General features: G+C 41.5%; 1 protein-coding gene across 3 annotated transcripts in view; it reads right to left on the bottom strand.

Moving 5' to 3' along the window:
- Positions 1 to 2,025: 2,025 nt before the first annotated feature.
- Positions 2,026 to 18,274, bottom strand: part of trim71 (tripartite motif containing 71, E3 ubiquitin protein ligase) — a 33,937-nt gene continuing 17,688 nt past the window's right edge. For 2 of the 3 annotated variants that reach the window (XM_061760432.1, XM_061760431.1), the window contains 5 exons: positions 14,533 to 14,667; positions 9,867 to 10,109; positions 8,458 to 8,955; positions 7,498 to 7,638; positions 2,026 to 7,301 (listed from right to left, as the gene is read on the bottom strand). In XM_061760432.1, the coding sequence (XP_061616416.1) occupies positions 6,729 to 7,301; positions 7,498 to 7,638; positions 8,458 to 8,955; positions 9,867 to 10,109; positions 14,533 to 14,667 (1,590 nt within the window). In that variant the 3' untranslated portion in view covers positions 2,026 to 6,728. The remainder of the gene's footprint in view (positions 7,302 to 7,497; positions 7,639 to 8,457; positions 8,956 to 9,866; positions 10,110 to 14,532; positions 14,668 to 18,274) is intronic. The other variant, XM_061760433.1, reaches the window with a different exon arrangement.

Genomic DNA, 18,274 nt, shown 5'->3' on the forward strand with positions numbered 1-18,274 from the left:
AATCAATGTGCCTCTCCATTTCCTCCATCTGCCTCACCTCAGAGGAATGACTCTCCGCCAGAAACAGGGAAGCGATCACGTTCTCCCAACTAAGAGGCCAATATGCCAAAATCACACCCACACACAAAACAAAATAAATCCAGACCAGAGAATTCGGGTATAAGGAAGGCATCTTTACGTGGTGGCATTCACCTCTGAGATCAGAACTTCCTGTTGTGGTCTGAGCAAAACAATTAAGTGGAGGAGGCGTACAAAAATGCAATCCCGCTCCCCTCAGCACCTTTTGCAGCCAGTGTGCTCCTGCTAATTAGTTCCTCTGAGAGCTGTGTACACTTAGACACATCCATTTAGTGTACACACACACACGCGCGCGCACGCACAATCTCCTTGCCACCTCTGCTGGATGGAGTGTTGGACCACACATTTTGCTACGATCGTGTCAAGACATTTAGTTCCATTGGTCAATGTGGTAATGCTGACATCCAGCTGTGGTGGCGGGGAAGTACAGTATAATTGTCTTTCTTTTTTGGGGGGGGGGGGGGGTTAATTGTGATAACTGACAGGCAGTGATGTCAAGAACACAAGCAGTCGGAGGTGACAAAAAATACTCATACTCTGAACTTAAGTAGTAGAGATACTAATCTAAGACTGGTAAAATTACTGCTTTTTTACAGCACTGTCCTTAAAAGAAAAAAGTACTCACTCTGAAATGCACCTAAACACAAAAGTAGTTTCTATTACCCATTTTGATCACCTGGGATGGACCTACATAGTGCTTATACTGAGAATTAAAAAAATAAATAAATAAATCATGCCACACTGTGTTGTGAAATGAGGCGCAAAAATGGGGAAATTAACATGAACGCACTTGTTTTTTTTTAGATTAGACAATCATTCTTGGAGACGACATCATCATAAAATTCTCTTAAGGCCACAGTTAGGGAAGTACAGATATCTGGTTTCAAATGTAGGAAGGAAAAGTAAAATGTCATCAGAAAAATACTGATACCTGAAAAATCTACTTCAGTACAGTAACAAAGTATTTTGTGGGAAGTACTTGGTTACTTCCCACAACTGCAAGCAGTTAATACATCACCATCTATATCTATTGAAGTGATTAAAAAAAATCACAATCGATTAAACCAATTGGGAACATTCATTTATATTTAATTATGGCATCAATTCGCACGATTATTACGATTATAGGATAACGATAGGCCACTGTTCTGTTGCAGATTCACCATTTGCGCCATAAAACGAAATCATGTACAGCACATACAAGAGCTGTCTTCAACACACACAATCTCAGTGAGTTTCAATTGAATGTACTCTGTAGTGTTATCATGTTCTTCCCGTTCTTGTGGCTTTTTTCCGGGTACTCTGACTTCCTTCCACACCCCAAAAACCTGCAATGTTTGGTTCAATGAAGACTAGTCATCCTTAGTGCAAATGTGTGTAAATGGTTTTGTGTATGTGCTCTTCGAATGACCGGAAAACAGTACTATGTAAGTCAGTAATCTAGAAAACCGGACGGAAAGATGGATGTTTATGTAATTAAAGTGAAAAAGGCCAAAATTTAAGTCAGTTATTACAGTAAGTCTGAGTCAATTCTGCTGGCAAACACCATTTACATCATTACACTTCTCCACATGTATTGAGAACATGCAGACAAGTTAATTTACGGAAGCTGATACAATTTAGAGTTTAATCAAAGTTTTCTTATGTTTCAATCTCTATGTTAGGATCACTAATACCTGATCAAATAAAATTGCCCCCCTCCCCCACACACACCGATTTGTGGCCCATCCCTTTTGGAGGAGTGCAACTTATTCTTTGCATACTAATTTTTGCTTCGACTTCATAAAATAAATACGCACTTCAATGGAAAATCTACTTTTTTTGTTTCAAAGTTTCAAAGGCACCTTACGGTGATATTGACAAGAACTTACAGTAAATCTATCAGTGCCCCAGATTGTTTTGGAGGTTCCACTGGTCCAGGATGTGAAATAACAGCAATCACGCATGTTGAAGTCAAAGAAACAACTTTATTTAAGTGTAAACAAAAAACCAACAACAAAGAACTGCATAGGAAACGTTTAAAGTCCAAAGAGTACAGCGCGAGCAGCAGGTGCCCAAAAATATTATAGTCTCCTTTGGCTTATTTAGACTGAAGACCTGACATCTGCACTTCCACTCAGCACAATGTGTGTTCAACAGGGACAGGCAAACACACACAAACAAACACACAAAGGCCCTGAGGAGGAAGCGCCAGCAGCACTCATCTAAACTCAGCAGGCCACGTCTACTCGCGCTGCCTCCTGGACTGTGAGGGTTACATTCAGTGGAGGTCTGCTTTGACAACAGATGCACAAACTACAACAGCCACTCCTTCCACGCTGCCGGACCAACACCGATTGGATGAAAGAAGGGCACGCCACCCCAGCCCCATCCGCACAGATGTTGACACTGGCTTACGCCACACGATGCTAGAAATATTGCTGATGTGGGTGCGTGGTGGCGAGAAATGTGGACTTGTGCGGGGGGTCCAGCAGCGGGTTGTAGGGAGCGAGCATCAACCGGACGCCATTGAACCCTTTTCTTCACAAAATACATTCTAAAAGGGCCAATGGGCATGGGTGGTGTGTGGTATTTGTATTTTTGTTGTTGTAAAAGAAACAAAAATTAATCAGGGGAAGTTAATCAAAAGCCATTTTTTTTTAGATTGAGATTTTTGTTTTAATATTTAAATGGACACACAAAAGAATCAGACTAGCACTAAGGTCCAAAACGGGGGAAAAGGGAAAAAGAAGGGGCATGGGTTGTCTACTTTATTTCTACGGGACACATTTCAATGAGACATCAGCAGGACAGGACTGCTGAGAACTACCTGAGATATATATTTTTTTCCTTTCTAAATGTTCACCAACCATATTTTTTGTCTTTATGTTCGAGCATACAATCACTTAAAAAGGAGGTCTATGACCTCGCACACATCACCCGGTGCAGCTTTACTTTTTTTCCTCTCACTTGAAAGCCACGAGAGGCCATAAATTAGACGGCGGGACACGCATGCAAGAGTGCAGTCAACCAGTCACATGATCGGCAGCCATCACATCACTTCCTGGATTGTCAAAAAGAGGAAGTCGACTGCTGGACAGTGACAGAGGGGACCCCGGAAGGCTGCCCAGGTGTGGGCGAATCAATCAATGCAGTGTGGAAAGTTTTAAGAACTTCCGCAAGTAAAGCGATGGAGGCACGCAAAAGAAGCCCTCGAGAGGCCTCAAGTTGCTATTTGCCTCTAATGTTGGTTAGGAATTGAGGCATGGCTGACTGAACAGGTTGTGCTCTGCGGAGCCTCTCAAGAGAACACCAAATACAATCGCAAAGGTCAATCCTATTCTAGCGCACTCGCACGTCTTTGGGTAAATTTCTTGGTATACGATCCATCTCCCAAAAAGTCAGCTCCCTGCCCGTTTTTTCCCCAACACCCATCCAAAAAAAATAAGACTTCAGTATGGTAAGGATTTTTTTAAAGCATGCAACAAAATGAGAAACTAAATAAAAGGTTTAAAATATTTTTTTTTTCCCTCTTAAAGAGTGAAGACCAAAGGATCTTAAAGATAGAAGTCGGCAATCTTTGTTTCCAAAAAAAAAAGGATGCAGACGTGGTGGATGAACATACTAATACTGAAAACGCAAAAACAAACTGACTGTTGGTGTTGTTCCTCCATGTGCTAATTAAGAAACCTTTCCTTTAATGATGTTAATAATCGTTAGCACCAAAATCAAGACAAGTCCTGACCTGTGCATAAACATTGGTAAGTTGTGCTGAAAGTTGAGGTAATTCTTGTGCGACGAGTGAAGTTTTTAAACGCTTGCTCCCTCCCTCACCCCTTCCTTGCACGCGGTAACAAAAGTACAAGTGGAAATCTGCGAGTTCATCGTCATCGTCGTGAGGTAAAAGAGAATCAGGGCCCAGCCCTCTTAAGTGCATCCCATCAGAGAGCCGCAGGATTTAGCCTCGGCTTCCCCGGGTCAACATTTATATCTCCGATATCGTGGTCCAGTGACGTTTTGTCATCAACAACTGCGTGGTCCTTGGCACAGAACTTAACAGAGATCCTTTTGGCACTATGCTATCGACGGAAATTTTTGGTTTGGTTGGTGATTCTTTATATAAAAAAAGAAAAGAAAAAAAAAAAAAAGGCAACTAATCCTACAGCAAAGTCAACCAAGCGAAAAAAAACTGCTCGAAGTTGCGAGATGGAGACACATGACCACAACACGAGTTTAACAGTGCCACGATCTTTGGTCCTAGAGCTATGAGACGTGCACTGTACTGCAACACACCAGTCAAAAAATGAGGTATATTAGCGATGTATACGCATCTGATGAGGTATGCTAACAAATGAAAACATTAAACGTAAAAATGAGGTATTCAAATGGAAACCATACATTTGAGGTAAATGAACGTGAGCAGTAGCTACAAACTGAGTTGAGGTGTTGCGGTCCACGAGGTAAACAAACACTGAGGTTGAAAGAAAATATCCCATAGGGGATGTGGGTCCGGATCATGTGCGGACAGGTCCTCTCCTCAGAGAAGAGAGCCTGTCAGTGAATCTTTCCACGGCTTTCGCTAGAACAAGGAAGCCACTAAAACAGAACATGAATTGTCGAGTGCGTTCAAGTGGGGCACAGATTGAAATAAGGGTAAGGATCCAACACCCCACGATGTTTTCACCGCAAAGATTTCATGGATTTGCTTACAAGGGTATATTTGGGGTGCTACGGTTTGTTCTACATTGGATAACTGGAGTTAAAAAGGGGAAGGAAGGATTCTCTTTGGTTTTCTATGTGGCTAGATATAGGATTCACACGGGATGTCAAAGTACTCGTGCAGTGTCAGCGGGCAGTGCTACCAAACTCCACGAGTTATGCCAGTAACTTTTGCCAGCAACAATGATTATTGAAGAACGTAACTTTTTAAATCTTTTTAAAATGCCAGTTTTTTAATTGGCCACTGTACAGATATTCTAACTTTGGTTGACTCTATAAGTTGGTCTATAGACCTCCATCTTTAGAGGATTGGTCTACTAGCTCTTAGGTCTGGAGAAGCCTCCTCAGACCGAGCGTTAACAAATCGGAGCAATCTTTTGTGGTCACGCCCTTCTGTTGGATTGGAAGAGGGTGGTTTTTGACCATAGCTCGCATCCAAAGGATTGTACAGTGAACCCCCGCATATTCACGGTCGGCATTCGCAAGGTGCCAAGGAATGCAAATAGTGCGGATGCTGACTGCAAAATATGTTGAAGTGAGTTTAGGAGCTTTAGACAAGACTAGTGCTTTGCCACCATCTTTTGGCATTTATAGGCAATTACAAACCCTTTTAGGAGGATGTCACACACTTTTTGACAATTTTTTGCTATTCGCAGCAGAGCCCCTGTGACTCGTGGGGGTTCACTGTATTAATAAGTCTTGAGTCTACTTGATATTTTCATCGTCTGGACTGTGTCTAGTTATGAGGCTTTTGTCACACACTGCCTCAGGGAAAAAGGTATCATTCAACTATGATTAAATCTCACGTTAAGATCACTAATAGATCCTGATCTTGGAAAGTTTCTCCACCCACACATCTTTGTGGGTCCTCCCTTTTGGAGGAGAGCAAGTGATCCTTCCATACTAATCTTTTCATCCTAGTTGGTCATACAGCTGACTGGATCTTTATAGGATACACAAATCCAGTCTAACATGATATTGTATTTTGGGGCCTCACGGAAAAGGACGAAACACATTTTACAATATCAATTACAGGCCCGATCTGTTATACTGAACATGGGTAAGAGTGATGCTAAAAAGAAGCCTGAAAAGTACTGATCATTTCAAATCAGCCGAACTATTACCTGAGCTATGTATTATATTGTGGCATTTTCTCTCCACATTCTAGTTGGGCCATAATGATTAGACAAATTCAAGCATAGTTATGAGGGGTCAATGCCTTAGCAAATAAAATAAAAATAAGATAAAGGAAATTATGAAGACACTACTGTACTCAAAATTCCTTTCCTTGCACTGCATTCTAGTGAGAATGAATCATGCAGCCTCTACAGCGGTCTGAGTATTGTCTCAGCAACAACATTCAGGAGGTTCACTTAACTCATATTTTTTTAAAATGCACAGCACAAATTCTATTACTCCTGTGCAAATAAATCGACTGAAGAGTCTATTCTCTCTTTTTTTTGTCTCTTAAATAAAAGTATAGAGGTAGGCGCTTTTCTTCTTTGTAAAACTTCACGGACTAATAAACCTCTGCTCAGTGACAATGAGTACATTCATAAAGAGCTAAATGAGGTAGGTGTGGAGCAGACAGTACGAGGTTTCAAGAAAAGTGAGAAATTCCCTGAGATGGATACTCGAGAAGAGCTTCCAGAAAGAATAGAGCAGCTGACTATGAGGAAGGGAAAATTTGCTCTTTTTTTTTGCTACTGATTATCTATTTGTAGAGGTCCTTTTTGAAATACATACCGCATTTATTGGATTGAAAATGTGTAAGTGGGAAAAAATATATTTAGGTTTGAGTTCCCTTCTCATCAACGTGCTCCCAATCCTCTGAGCTCTCCTCCCATTGTGTCAGTTTTCTGATTCATTCTCTCGCCTCTATTTCCTTTGTTGGAAAAAACAAACAAACAAAAAAAACATCAAATGCCAAATAGAAGGAGAGAATGCTGTTTCTAGAATTTGAGGATACGATTATTCCCGAAGTCGACGACGACAATGACTCCGTCCGGCGTCACGGCCACCCCGGAGGGGCGATCCATCTGTCCAAAGCCACTCCCCTGGGTTCCAAATTTGCATAAGAAGTTTCCGTTGGGCTCAAACACTTGCACGCGGTGGTTGCGGGAGTCTGCCACGATAATGCGGTTCTCCTGGTCCACGGCCACACCTTGGGGCCTCAGGAACTGACCGTTACCGATGCCCTCGGAGCCCAGGAACCGGGCAGACTGGCAGTCGGGCCGGATGACCAGGAGACGGTGGTTGTTGAAGTCGGTCACCACTAGGTGGTCCTCGTGGTTGAAGGCCACACCTCTGGGGGAGTCAAAGTGTTTCCACAGAGCCCCCTCAAAGCCGTACTTGTTGAGGAAGGAGCCGTCAGGGGAAAATAGCTGCACACGGTGGTTCCTGGTGTCAGAAACCAAGATCTTACCCTCAGAGTTGACAGCCACATCCCAGGGATAGTTAAACTGCCCATTCTTGGTGCCCTTTTCCCCAAACTTCAGTAGGAACTGGCCCTCAAAAGTAAACACCTGTCAAGCAAAGTAAATGTGTCAGGGCACGACCTGTTTATTTGGAGAGGAGCGAACAGCATGAGGAGCTTTGTTTTTACATGTGTCAGAGTGAGTTTAGCGACATGCTTCTGAACTTGTGACCACTAATATTTGCACATTCGTCAGCGTGTGTGTTTGGAATGTCGCAGAGGTTCTTTCAAGCAGAATTTGGTACCTGCACACGGTGATTGTCCTTATCGGCCACAATGATTCGTCTCTGACTGTCGCAGGCAACACCGGCCGGGCGATCAAACTGACCGGGCCGAGACCCCAAAGAGCCAAACTTGCTGTGGAATACGCCACAGGGCTTGAATATCTGGAGATATCAAGGAAAGCGTGTCATTAAATTGATTGATTACATATTTTTCATCAAGTGGAACTATTTTCAACAGTATACACTTGTTCTACATGGTGAAAGCTCAAATGATCAAGTTCAGTTTTACCACAATAATCAAGAGACTGTCCAATAATTGTTGGCTGTATTATGTGGGAGGGCACACTCCAACAAAACATCTATAAGAGAGACTAACTGCTACATACACTCGCTTGAAGCTATTTTTATCCCTCTCAGTGAACACAAGAACAATTTTAATGATTTTGATTAGATGTTCATTATTACACTAACATTTGGTTCTTGGGAATTCAAATTCAATTTAACATTTAGCTTTGCTAGATTTTCACTGGTGTGGCCTCATTTTTGCAACAACTTAATTTACCAAGAAAAATAGATTTTGTGTGTGTACTGACAACTTGCATTTGAAATTAATGGGAGTATTTTGCAGAAAGCCATAGAAAATATTGATTCTGACAGGAAACCACTCATGTACTTGAAAACTGGTGGAAGAACCCTGCACGCTCCACGACAGTTCAGTCCTGTTCGCCCGCATTGCTCTGTGTGCGGCTGCCCTAAGTGCGTATTTTCACTTTTTTCAGGTTCAGGTTATTCGAAAGACCACAGAGAATGATTAAAATAAAGAATGTAGGATTTAAAATATTTCTGTACTCAAGCAGGATTCTTTCTCTCGGATCATCACTTCATTCCTGATGTTTTTTTGATCAAATGTAGAATGTTAAGATGGAACTGTGCATGTAGGCTATAATGTGTTCACAAATGCAGCAAGTAAAGGCTTTTTACCTGTATGCGGTTGTTGCTGCGGTCCGCCACCACCACAAATCCCTCCTTGTCCACGCTGATCCCCCAGGGGCGACACAGCTGACCATCGCCTTCGCCTTCGCCGCCGAACGACGACACTTGGGAACCCAGGGAGCCGTAGCTGCGGCCTGATTTCACAAACACCTTGAAGGGGCTGCCCTGGATGTGCTGGTTGCACACCAACACTGACACCAGGTGCTCTCCCTCACATTTGGCCACATAGCCGACTGTGTACGAGCCATTCTGGTGGTCGGTCACTTCCGCGGCGGACAGATTGGCGTCAGCGACAGACATGACAATTGCGGTTACCAAGTCCCCGCCGGATAGACGGGGCTCGCCGTCATGGTCGTATCCAATCACAGTAAATGCTGCATGCTTGCCACGAAGCGCACTGTTAAGACCATCACCATGCGCTTTGGTGACTGGGGCAAAAGCTCCACTACTGATCAGGCCCATGGACTGGATGGCTATGTATAGAGCCTGTGAGAACAAACAAAAATAGATTGTAAATCTAAGCATTTGCATACCCGTCAGGTATGTATAATAATATGGTAAGCTGTTACAAGAAGGAGCCAAAGCACCGGTTAGTGAGAAAGCAGCAATTGGTGACAAAGGGGTACTGTTTAGTTAATCCGTGCCATGACCAAGCTTGTAACTCATTTTACTCATAAAATAAATTGTCCTTATTAAAATGATTTGAAATGCCCTGAACCCGCTCCCCAAAAAAATAAATAAAAAATTTGTCGTTTGGGTTGTCGTTCATGTCACACTACACTATATACACGCCCCCCCCCCAAAAAAAATTACTAGATGTTTCATTTTTGCGTCATAGAGCCAAATCAATCTTCGTGGATGACGTCACACTATAAGAAGTTTCTTCGTTCCCGACAAAATATGGAGGGTCAATATCGGGGCTAAAATCTCCGAAAAGTCTTATCCTGGCATGAGATGTTTGTATGTCAGGGAGGAGCTACTAAGGTTTAACCTGGGTTGTGAGCAGAAGTTACAAGTCTTCACCACATGTATGTTGTTGCTCTGCTGAGTGGCTAATAAAAAAAATGCAAGCTAAAAAAGCTTATTGCTTGACAATTGCTATTTTTACAGGTTGCAAAGGTGATATACATGCCAGCGTCCTTGCACTTTCATTGCATGTTTCCCCTACTCAAATCATCTGTAAGCCATCTATTTTTATGTGTAATGTTGTAAGAAGAATTTTTAATTATTTTAATGGTTTTGGCATCATAGTTGGTGGTATATTTACAGTTTAAACAATTCATGAAGGCAATTCTAAAAAATTTTGGAGGGTGGGTCAGTTACTCCAGTTTTTTTTTGGGACAGGGCTCAAGTCCCTATCCCCACAAATAGCAGGGGTTTACTGTATACGATCGTACCTGGTCTGGAGGAGTGAACATGAAACGGTCATCCTCCTGTGGTTGCATCAGGCTCCTGAGTGCTTTGAGTTCATGGAGTTGGGTGAACATTCGCTCACGCGCCAGCAGCACATCAATGTGGCGGCCTTCGTCCAGCACCTGGCTGACGGCAGCGATGGTGCTGTCCAACTTGGTCAGACTCTGGTGCAGTTTCTCTACCTGCAGGTACAGCGACTTGGCCTTCACCTGTCGGATCTTCTCCAACTGCAAGGGGTTAAGAGGAGGGGGATTGTTTAAGTGAACAGAGAGTACACTTTGTGAAGAGAAGGTTGGTCATCAAGTAGTATCAAGAGGAGTTTCAAAGTTAAAATATATGCTTTGGGCAGTTTGCATTTATAAAATGTATTCTATGTTAATCATAACCTCATACAGTATACCGGTAATCCTTTGTTTTAGTGCAAGGATAAGAAAGTAGACCTTGTTCCTCTCTCTGATATTGTATTATCACTTTGTTGTGAGACAAATCAAGATTTCTGTGCAAATTGCATAACTGCCTGTTCATGTGTATACATGACTCGCCCAAGGAGAAATAGAGAGACAGAGCAGACATCAGGTTGTATTTGAACTGTCTTCTTGCATGCAAGTGTTTAAATTGTATGTCATTATTCTCAAAGTGCTTGCCCTGTCTCTTGTCTAATAAAGGGTTAACATTTTTCCCTTGGCAGGGATATTTAGATTAAATGTTCATGTTTGATAAAAAAAACAGCAAAATGTGTGTTCAACTAAAGAGGCCAAAAATTCATACGGATTAAATTATAAAATTTTGGTGACATTTCTTTGGTCGTGTGCCATGAGATTTTTCTCATTTACAATATGTGCCTTGGTGGAAAAAAAGGTTGGGAAACACCGCTTCATGCATCCACTGGATGGCAGCAATATGCAGAATTGGTTTTAACAGCATGAATGGTCCAAAAGCCTATTGGACTTTCATTAAATGTCAACAACTTTCAAGTGAAATTGAGACATTAACATTTTTGTGATTAATTGTGATGCACTTTTTGCATGATGGGGTGCCACAGTGAGCTTGTATGGCAACAAAAAGGTTGCTTGGCTAGCAAACAGCATTCCTACCGTGCTGTAAATGAAAGATTCAATTTTACAGGGAGACAACAATACGAGTTCTAGTAGTCAGCAAGAAAAGAAATGGCCAGTGTTGAAGGTGGTGAGGCAGGGATTGGTCTCTGATTTAGCGTCACCCAAAAAACAGAGTTGAACACAATAGGATGACCGCCTTGAATAGTAAGTGAGTCTTTCCAGTCCCTACCTACTCAAGCTGCAAAAGAAGGTTCTTTGTTGAATCTTGGCTTGAGTAAAGTGCAATTTACACATGTGAGAGTAGATTTACACTTTATAATCCATGAAGACAAAGCCTCTTGTTGGCCTTGCTGATGGATACCCTGAAGAGCAGCATCCACACACCGCCAAGTCCAGTAGATGCATAGATAAGAAAAGGACCTTGACGATGATTCTTAGTGGAAAAAAAACCTGCATGAAAGCACAACTCCCGGCTGTCACTCCCACATAATATGCATCACGAGTCACGTTGGTGATGAGTCTTACAGTTCTGCAGTGAGGAAACACAATGCCAATTAACTATACCATTTTCCCGGACAATGCCGGCCATCATCATACTAGCAGGAAGCCCCCGCTGAGCCAACGTGCTCATTTTGAGTGATTCATGCTCATCTTGTGAGCTTTTGTACTGGCAGGGAGACTATGAGGTCAGAAAGCATGCTGATGAAGCAGACAAAAATCACTATTACTTGGTTAGCCATTTTTATCAATGAATCACTCATAGGTAAATTGACCATAAAAACAAGCTGGCATTGATTAACACAGCCAATTCTTAAAGGTCCTATGCCATCAGATATATATATATATATATATATATATATATATATATATATATATATATATATATATATATGTTTTTTTTTATTATTATTTTTTTTTTTTGATGATCTTTAATGTCCTTTTATTGGGGTTGCAAGATAATTTGGGTTGAAAATGCCCACAAAGTCCTTTTTCAAGCTATTCTAGTCTTTTTATGCCTGGCAGTTGAGATGGCCAGATTTCTCATTCATATGAGAGATGTAAATAAGCTTTGCGCTGACTGGATCGCTCATCTTCCCCAATTGAAATATAGAAAACAGCCTTGCACCGATTCACATTGATGTCAAACTTAAACCAGGTCACAGACAATTGTTGACCTATGTTATGCATGGAGCAGGAGAAAAAAAATGATTCTGATGGCATGTGACCAATAAAGGAGGAAAAGGAGCTTATGTTGTGTAGGGCTCTTGTTCTGATTTGCAGTTTGAAGTCCAAAATCAAACATCCCATTTTGGTCTTTCTTAGAATGGACATTCAATAATAAAAAAAAAAAAAAGCAAAGGCTCTCATCTTGAAAAGATCAGCAGAGTTCTCCTGCAGACTTCTCAGGTTTCAAGCGCATACTACGCTCTATGGCATTCCTCCGAGTCGACACTCCTAGTAGAAAATTTTAGAATTTACCGCAGCACAGCACAGCCTGACATCTTTCTCATGGCTAAAGGATTCAATTGAATTAAAGTGACATTTACAGCCACATTGAAAACCATAAATACATCCATGTGCTCTAGCTGGGATTCAAATCTGCACCAGCACTGCGGTAGACAACCTTAATCGGTCTGAATTGACAGAATGCATAAGAATAAGGATTGGATTATTATTTTTATTATGAGCTGGTCTTCTTAGAACAATATTTTCAGGCTAATTTGACACCACCACACATCAATAGATGGACAGATAAAGAGAAATCCAAATCAATTAGTAATTGCATTAAACATTTAAGAATGGCAATACATGTAAGTATGGTATGTTTTACATTACTAAATTGTATTATGAAATGAAGCAACTCAAAACCATAAATCATATGTTGTATGACACCCATCTATACCCTCCTACTTTCCACGCAGCCTTCGTCTGGCCCGACTGGTATTACGGCCGCTCTCACCGGCATTCCTCAATGTTTCGTAAGCAGACAGAAAAAGGACAGGGCATCGCAAATCTTACTGACAACTGCTCTCATAAACACAACGGTTACAAGACGGTATAGAAATCTACGATGCATCTCAAGATGTGTAGTCAGTCAGACTGTAGATTCACTATTGTTGAGAAGGAAAAAGAGTGAAAGAAAAGGTGCTACAAGGGTTATTATTGTTCGTGTCTAATGACTTTGTCTGGCAGGCTGTAAATTGTGTAGGGAAGATTGAATAGGGACTGACCCACAAACGCTGTGGAGGAGGCTGTAAGCAGGTGAGGCACGGGTCATTTTTACAATACTTGCAATATCGAGCCAATGTCCACAAGTATACTGGAGTAAAAGAAGAATTCCCATTCCGTATATGCATTTCATATATTTTATTCCTGGTCACTGCAAGGCCTGGACCCTCTTCCACCTGACCAGAACAATTGTTAAGAGAGTTGAACAGATTCCCATGTCAGCTTTGTGAACCACTACACTAGCAAAGGCTCCGTTTTCCACAGTAACCAAAACTCTCTGCACCAATAGTCTTTCCACAACGTTTTTGTCCACAACAAGCTAAATCCAAAGGTGTCACTGTAGACCCCAACTTTAAAGCCAACCACGAATCTAAAGGAAGTACATACCAGAAAAGGCAACAACAAAAGTAAATTGGGGGAATAACCCGTGACCCTAGTGAAGATAAGCGGTTCAGAAAATGGATGGATGGATGTTCTTATTTACTTAAGACCACACAAACACATATGAAGCAAATACTCCCAGTACATTTACACACATGGCAACTCATTAACAAGTTTTGCAAAGAAAAACATATATTTTTTAAAATACCAGTGTTTATGACGACGTGGACAACTGACAGAACGGTGGCCATAACTTTACCTTGTAGAGCCAGGGATGAAAAGTCATATTTATTAGGGTACTGGGGGTGCATAGAAAATATTGACTGATAAATAATGACAGTGAGAGTGGGCGCTTCTTTACATTAACCTTTTTTTCTCACTTCCCTAAAAAATAAATAAATTAAATTAAAATAAAATTTAAAAAGACAAGAAGCTTGACATGGCTGTAGCTATATTTTTACAATTGAGTATTCTAATAATTATCCCATTGATTAATGGGATAAAAATTCATTTAGCCTTATTGAACAACTATACCAAAACATAATACAATAAATGTACATGTGAGGTGCTGGAGTTTTTGTCCATTTGGGGTTGCCATATTCATATTCTACACAGTAGTATCTGTGATTTTGAGAGTGTGTCAGGGCCTGGCCTGGTGAGTGACGAGGGAGAAGGCGAGCGAGAGTGGAAAGTTGGCTGTTTTTAGCTTAGGTTAGCGACTAGCTGTTAACTGGCGAACCGTTAGCCACTATGTGTTGAGTGACTGGGCATCAGTTGCAGCCACAAAAACTCGTGTCTGAATGTTACTTCTTTTGTTACCGTTTGTTCAATAAAGCAATTGATACTGTACCGTCAGCTGTGTCTTTCCTTCACCACTTGCGGGGGCATGTTCTTACTAGCAGTGGTATCCTATATTAAATTAGCTAACATTGATTCGGCAATTCGAAAATAATACTAATAATAATAACAGGAAGAGGTTTACCTTCCACAGTAGTTCACACTCTCTCTCCTCCAGCGCTTTCTTGTGTCTGAGGACCAGGGCCTTCACTTCGGTCTGCACCACCTTAGCCTTAATCTCCACCTGCTCCGCCATGGCCTGGACCTTCTCCATGCTCAGCTGGAGGGGAAAACAACACACAGTGATGTGACCGAACTTATATAAGGAATAAAACCTGCATGCCCTGGATGTGCTGAAACAAAAGTAGCATTGATAAGCTGTGACTCCACAGCGGGAGGTTTGCCTGGTCCGTGTTATTGCTCACACTGGCTAAAGATGACCCCTGCAAACAGGAGGCATGGAATAAGGAAGTTTTAAAAGAAAGGACTCTTGGCGAATGAATGTACAAATATCTGCCCGAATACTTTTCACAATTGGAAAACACGGGCCAAGAATAGAAAATGATCGCTAACCCCCGCCCCCACCAAAAAAACCTTTTATTTCCAATTTGAATTGCTTTTTTCCCCTTCTCTTATACAATTATGACTTAAAACAGCTTTTGCTATGTTTTTTTTCCCTTCTGGGATCCGCTTTATTTCTCCTGATTCCAAAAAGCTTGAAAACATTTTGTTGCTCCTAAGCATTAACTTGCATCAACTCCCACCGAATCTAACTGAATATTTTTTTCTTTAAAGATTATGTGAAAATGGGTATTTCTTGCAAAAATAAAATTAAATATCTTGTCAAAACAGCCATCTAAACACAATCCTTACTCAAATATTTTATTTAATAAATGGAACAAACATTTTAACAATAAAATGAGTACAAGATGAAGAGTTACACCGCACCTCCTCAAGCTCTCTCAGGATCTTTTCTCATGTAGAGAGTAAAGGTGAGGCAGGTCAACTCGGCAAACTATTTGCGGCTTGGAAGCACATTCCTCAGATCAAAGGTTTATAACGTTGATAAATCACTGCTTTTTGCCATGTATAAATGGGCACCATGTCTTTGGAAACATTCGGTGCGATTGACTGTGCTTGCCTTCCGCCAAGCTCCTTTCAGGTCATAAAAAAACAACGTGAAAATGACTCTGCTCATGGTAAATTTCTTGGCAGGAATTTAAGTCGCTGGACGGGTTTTTTGAAAAGTAGTTGTTCGAGGGGTCAAAAAAAAGTGCTTAAGATAGCGACAAAGTCACCAGTTTGTCACTACTGACAGCACTTTTGAAAACTAGCGCCGCTCTGTTCACAGCCTTGTTGTTAGTGCAAGCATTGCATGTCAGTGAGGAAGCGCTTTGAAATACAGAAGATTCAAAAAAGATTTAAAAATGCAGGCTGATAAATGAAGTTGAATTAACTGAAAATGATTAATCGATTAATTGTTAGCCCTTCCACACAGATTAACGCCCTCTTGCTATGAAGATCGTCGCTTAAATAAGATAATCATTTAAAATAATTAAAATGACTTTACAGTTAAAAATAAGAGCCGCAATGACATTATTGCAGCTTCGGAGAAGGCGTAAAGGAGAAAGTGTCCAACTATTAGGAGCAAATAAGGAGAAACTTGATAATGCTCATATTTCTTTCAAATTCACAACACACAATTTGGGCCAATATTTATATGCCTGCTCCTTTGGCGTTTTGTGGGAGGTCAGAGGGTGAGGCAGACCTCACAGGGACAAAGGGGGGGTAGGATAAGGCTGCCTTTGTGATATCGGCCGCAGGGCTCAAAGGTCAGCTAAACCTTACAGGTCATCATCTACAAACCCCGTCTTAGGACACATACCACACTCCCCTTCACACTGCAAGCCCTGCTGGAACAAAGACCAGCAGTGGGGTCTTTTTGTCTTCTTTGCTGGGCCATTTGAGGTGGCCATCTAAAGGGACAACTAAATTAGTCTTCCTGAAGGGGCAACAGAAAGAGAGAAATCCAGCGATAGCCACTATTGTCATGTGTGCCACATTCCCATTTTCCAGTTATGCAGGCGGGGTAAATACAAACACTGACAATCAGGCCAAATTTGATCATATTCCCCGAATGGTCTGTTCAATATTTACTCAGTCTAGCACAGGGGTGGGCAAACGACAGCCCGCGGGCCACATCCGGCCGTTGATCATTTCAATCCGGACTGCCAAAGATTGGTACAGAATCGCCCAAATCATATCAAAATCATGACTGCATTCATTTGACCTTGTCCTGTAATGCCGAGTAGTTCCACCAGGTTGTCCTGTAATGCCCTGTGGTTCCACTAAGTAGCGCAGTAGGTACAGTGATACATTGAATTGACTTTGGCTGTTCTTTTTTTTTTTTTACTCTGCTGTCGCTCTGAATCCTTCTTCAACCATGAGTGGGCCACAGAAAAGTCGACAGTGAGTGTTTAATATAGAATGGACTACTAAATACTTTTTTGCTGAAGTCCGGTCAGAGGCTATATGTCTAATTTTTTAAGAAACCATTTCGGCTTTTAGGGACACCTGCAAAATGTTTGGTAAGACTATGAAAATGGAATATATATTATGGGGGAAAAAAAGGTATAAAATAAAGGACACACATTTTTAGAGACTTATTTTGTGTGTGCAAATGTTTGGTCGCGTATAATAAGACCTCAGTTTATTTTGCTATATTCTCATGGTGACTGATTCTGATGAGGACGCCAAAGGCACTTTATAGTGATATTGACCCAAACACTATAAGCAGTGATCAGACGCATGCCAATTCTTTTTCTGCCATGTATGCAGTCTATCACATTTTTTTTTTTTTAAATGGTTAAGATGTTAAAAAGTGGGATGTCTGTACAACGCCTTAAGTATTCTCCACAAACGCAAAACTATATTTTTTCTATTTTGTCTACTTTTAGGTGCCCTGGCTTCCCATCTTTATGGGCTCTTTTTCACTCCTTTCCACGTATCCCCAGCAGAGCACAGCTTGCTATACAAAGAGGGTCAACGTGACCAATCAGAACGCAGAGGGACAGAGCTTAGACCAACTGGGCGAGTCACAAGACCAGGGTCAGGGGTCAGGGAAGATAATGGGGGTGGAGTGGGCGGAAATTTCCTACCTCAGGGGAGAAGTGTGTATGTGTGTGTGTGTGTGTGTGTGTTTACATATTATCTGGCGTCAGCATTTACTCCTGTGGTGACCTTCGACAGAATGGACATGCAAACACTAAGTAACCACACAGCAACATATTGCCAGATGGTCGGCTAGCTTTTCTTGAAACTCAGCTGCTAGCTTGAGACCTTGGGACTCTTAGAGGGGAAAGAAAAAAAAAAACTCCCACTGGTCAAGTGTGGGCTCGCTGGGACCTGGTTTCACTTTCAAAGACTGCTCCACGTGGCGGGCACTCTGACGTTTGACGAACAGACGATCTGCGTTGTGCTGAGGTTTTGGAATTGATTTGGTGAACCCGTAGCCGTGCATGCATGAGCAAGTCACACAGATGTAGGTCACACTGAGATAGCGAGAGGTGGGGCACGGGGTTTGCAGAGGAAATAGTGTGTGCTTGCTTGTAACATGACCTTAGATAGCATTTCATGTTTCCACCATGTCCTACCAAGGTCATAAGTATGTGTTCTAAGAGGACCGACTGATAAGGAAGTTGACTTAAAGAGCACTTTTATCTGTTGGAATGCTGAAATTTTTTACGGATCACCTTTTGCATCCTTTAAAATGACAGACAGAGACAATAAAAATATTTTCGTTTAAAAGATGTCTCCATGACCTGAACAACATTGTCTAAAGAGGTCAGTTGGAAAACAAAGTATTTATTATGGGTGCATTTCAATAA

The sequence above is a fragment of the Phyllopteryx taeniolatus genome, chromosome 21 (genome assembly GCF_024500385.1).
Source record: "Phyllopteryx taeniolatus isolate TA_2022b chromosome 21, UOR_Ptae_1.2, whole genome shotgun sequence".
NCBI lineage: Eukaryota > Metazoa > Chordata > Actinopteri > Syngnathiformes > Syngnathidae > Phyllopteryx > Phyllopteryx taeniolatus.